Here is a 1,828-nt window from a genome sequence, read left to right on the forward strand (position 1 = left end):
CGTGTCCCGTGTCGTGTTTTTTGGGCGTTTCTTCAGGAGTTGTACTTGAATTGTTTCTGTGTCGCTTTTGCAGTGTACTGACGACTGTACGGACCTGTGTTTGTATTCGTACGTGCCTTTGAACCCGCCAAAGAACAAGGCATTTTAGAAGCAGCCGATGATTAGGTAGAGTAAGTATGATGATTTTAATACTTTGCTTTTTATTCTGTTTTGTTTTGGAACTTATGTCTTTTCCCTACTTATTTCAGGTTCTCCAGAAAGGAACAAGAACGCTCGCAGTCATCAACATTTATTATTTAAACAGAAAGTAACGTAGACAATAGACTGTGCTTAATGTTTCAATGCCTGAAGAGAATGGGAACCGAGGTTGTTACTATGCATTTGTACGTGCGCGCGTGAGCTCTCTGATGGCGCGTGTGTGAGCGTTGTGATGTTGGCAGGGTTCAGGAGTTGGCAGTGCTGAAGCGGAAAAAATAAGAATCTAAGAGGAAATCGCCATTTAAGAGAAGAAAAAGGAAAGGAAATACGAGGCAAAAATTCATGATAGCTTATCGTCTGGTCGGACGAAGGGTGGACGTGTAGGCGTCTCGAGGAGCCACAGAAAACTCGAGGATGACCAGCATTCAAGGCCTTCCTCCCTTGCCCAAGAGCCTCAGCGGGCTCATCAACTTCGCGGGGCGGAGGGATGGAGGCGCAGGGATGATGAATAACAAGGACGGAGGGGGAGGCGGGGGCATGGGCATGTCTCCGGGAGGAGGCGGAGATCGCTACAGCCCGCCGGCCAGAGCGGACTCCCGCACGGAGTCGCGGATGGACTCCAGGCCGGAGTCCGCGCGCTCGCACTACTCGGGCGTGGGCTACGGCGCCAGTGCCTTCGAGCCGTACTACGCCAACGGTACCGCGGCGCAGCATGGCGACGGCCGCGGCTTTTCCCCGCGGTCCTCCCCGCGCAGCCACTCGTCCTCCCCACGGAACCAGCACCACAGCGGCGGTAGCTCATCGGGGGGTAGCAGGACGCAGACGCACAGCCCCCGAGGAAGTCCCCCGGTGCCCGGCTCCATCACGGGCGTTATGAACCCCAGGGTGAGCCCCGCCCATGGGGGTGGCGGAGGAGGAGGGGGCGGAGGGGGGTCCACTAGGCACCACCATCGCAGACCGTCCACGCTCGATTCTCAGCTGGCCGTTCTCAGGAAGGAAATGGTGAGCGAAGGTCCTTTCATCGTTATATTCTATGAGTCATTATGAAATATATTGTATTTGGGCTTTGTTTTGATTGCAACAAATAGTCATTGCCAAAAGTAGGTGTGAATTGTTTGCAAAGTGGGTCAGTGAGTTACTGTAATGGCCAAGACACTAGCCAGGTAGTGAAGCAACATTATTAACAGTTGTAATGACAAATGTATATCAAAATCTTCCAGGTTGGGCTACGTCAACTGGACATGTCACTCCTTTGCCAGTTGTGGTCTCTCAATGAGTCAATCCAAGAATTCAAACAACTGATTAATGAACGAGCAGCAACTGGCTTGGATTGGGGTGGTGGAGATACCTCTGCTGAAGATACAGATGATTACTATGGAATTCCAATACGACGACCAAATCCTTACCTCCATCCTGTGCCAGAGCAGTACCCACAGTTGTCACCGTCTTCCTCAGAATCCAGCTTAGAGTATGGCAATATTTAGATAAGAAACTGTGATTTGTCAATTATGCTGTTGACATAAACTCAATGCATTTATTTATGTCATTCTTAAGCATTACCACTGACACTGGTAGAATTTGATAAGCAGTATAACAAAACATTAAATATGTTGAGGCAGGCCTCAAGGTA

The 1,828-nt window shown here is 50.1% G+C and overlaps 1 protein-coding gene across 1 annotated transcript in view; it reads left to right on the forward strand.

Annotated features, from left to right (window-relative positions):
- The window catches only part of LOC113807886 (class E basic helix-loop-helix protein 22), an 18,585-nt gene extending 16,757 nt beyond the window's left edge, over positions 1-1,828 (forward strand). The window contains exons 2-3 of the mRNA XM_070124164.1: positions 249-1,200; positions 1,419-1,828. Of these exons, the coding sequence (XP_069980265.1) occupies positions 613-1,200; positions 1,419-1,682 (852 nt within the window). The 5' untranslated portion in view covers positions 249-612 and the 3' untranslated portion in view covers positions 1,683-1,828. The remainder of the gene's footprint in view (positions 1-248; positions 1,201-1,418) is intronic.

This window comes from Penaeus vannamei, chromosome 1 (genome assembly GCF_042767895.1).
Source record: "Penaeus vannamei isolate JL-2024 chromosome 1, ASM4276789v1, whole genome shotgun sequence".
NCBI lineage: Eukaryota > Metazoa > Arthropoda > Malacostraca > Decapoda > Penaeidae > Penaeus > Penaeus vannamei.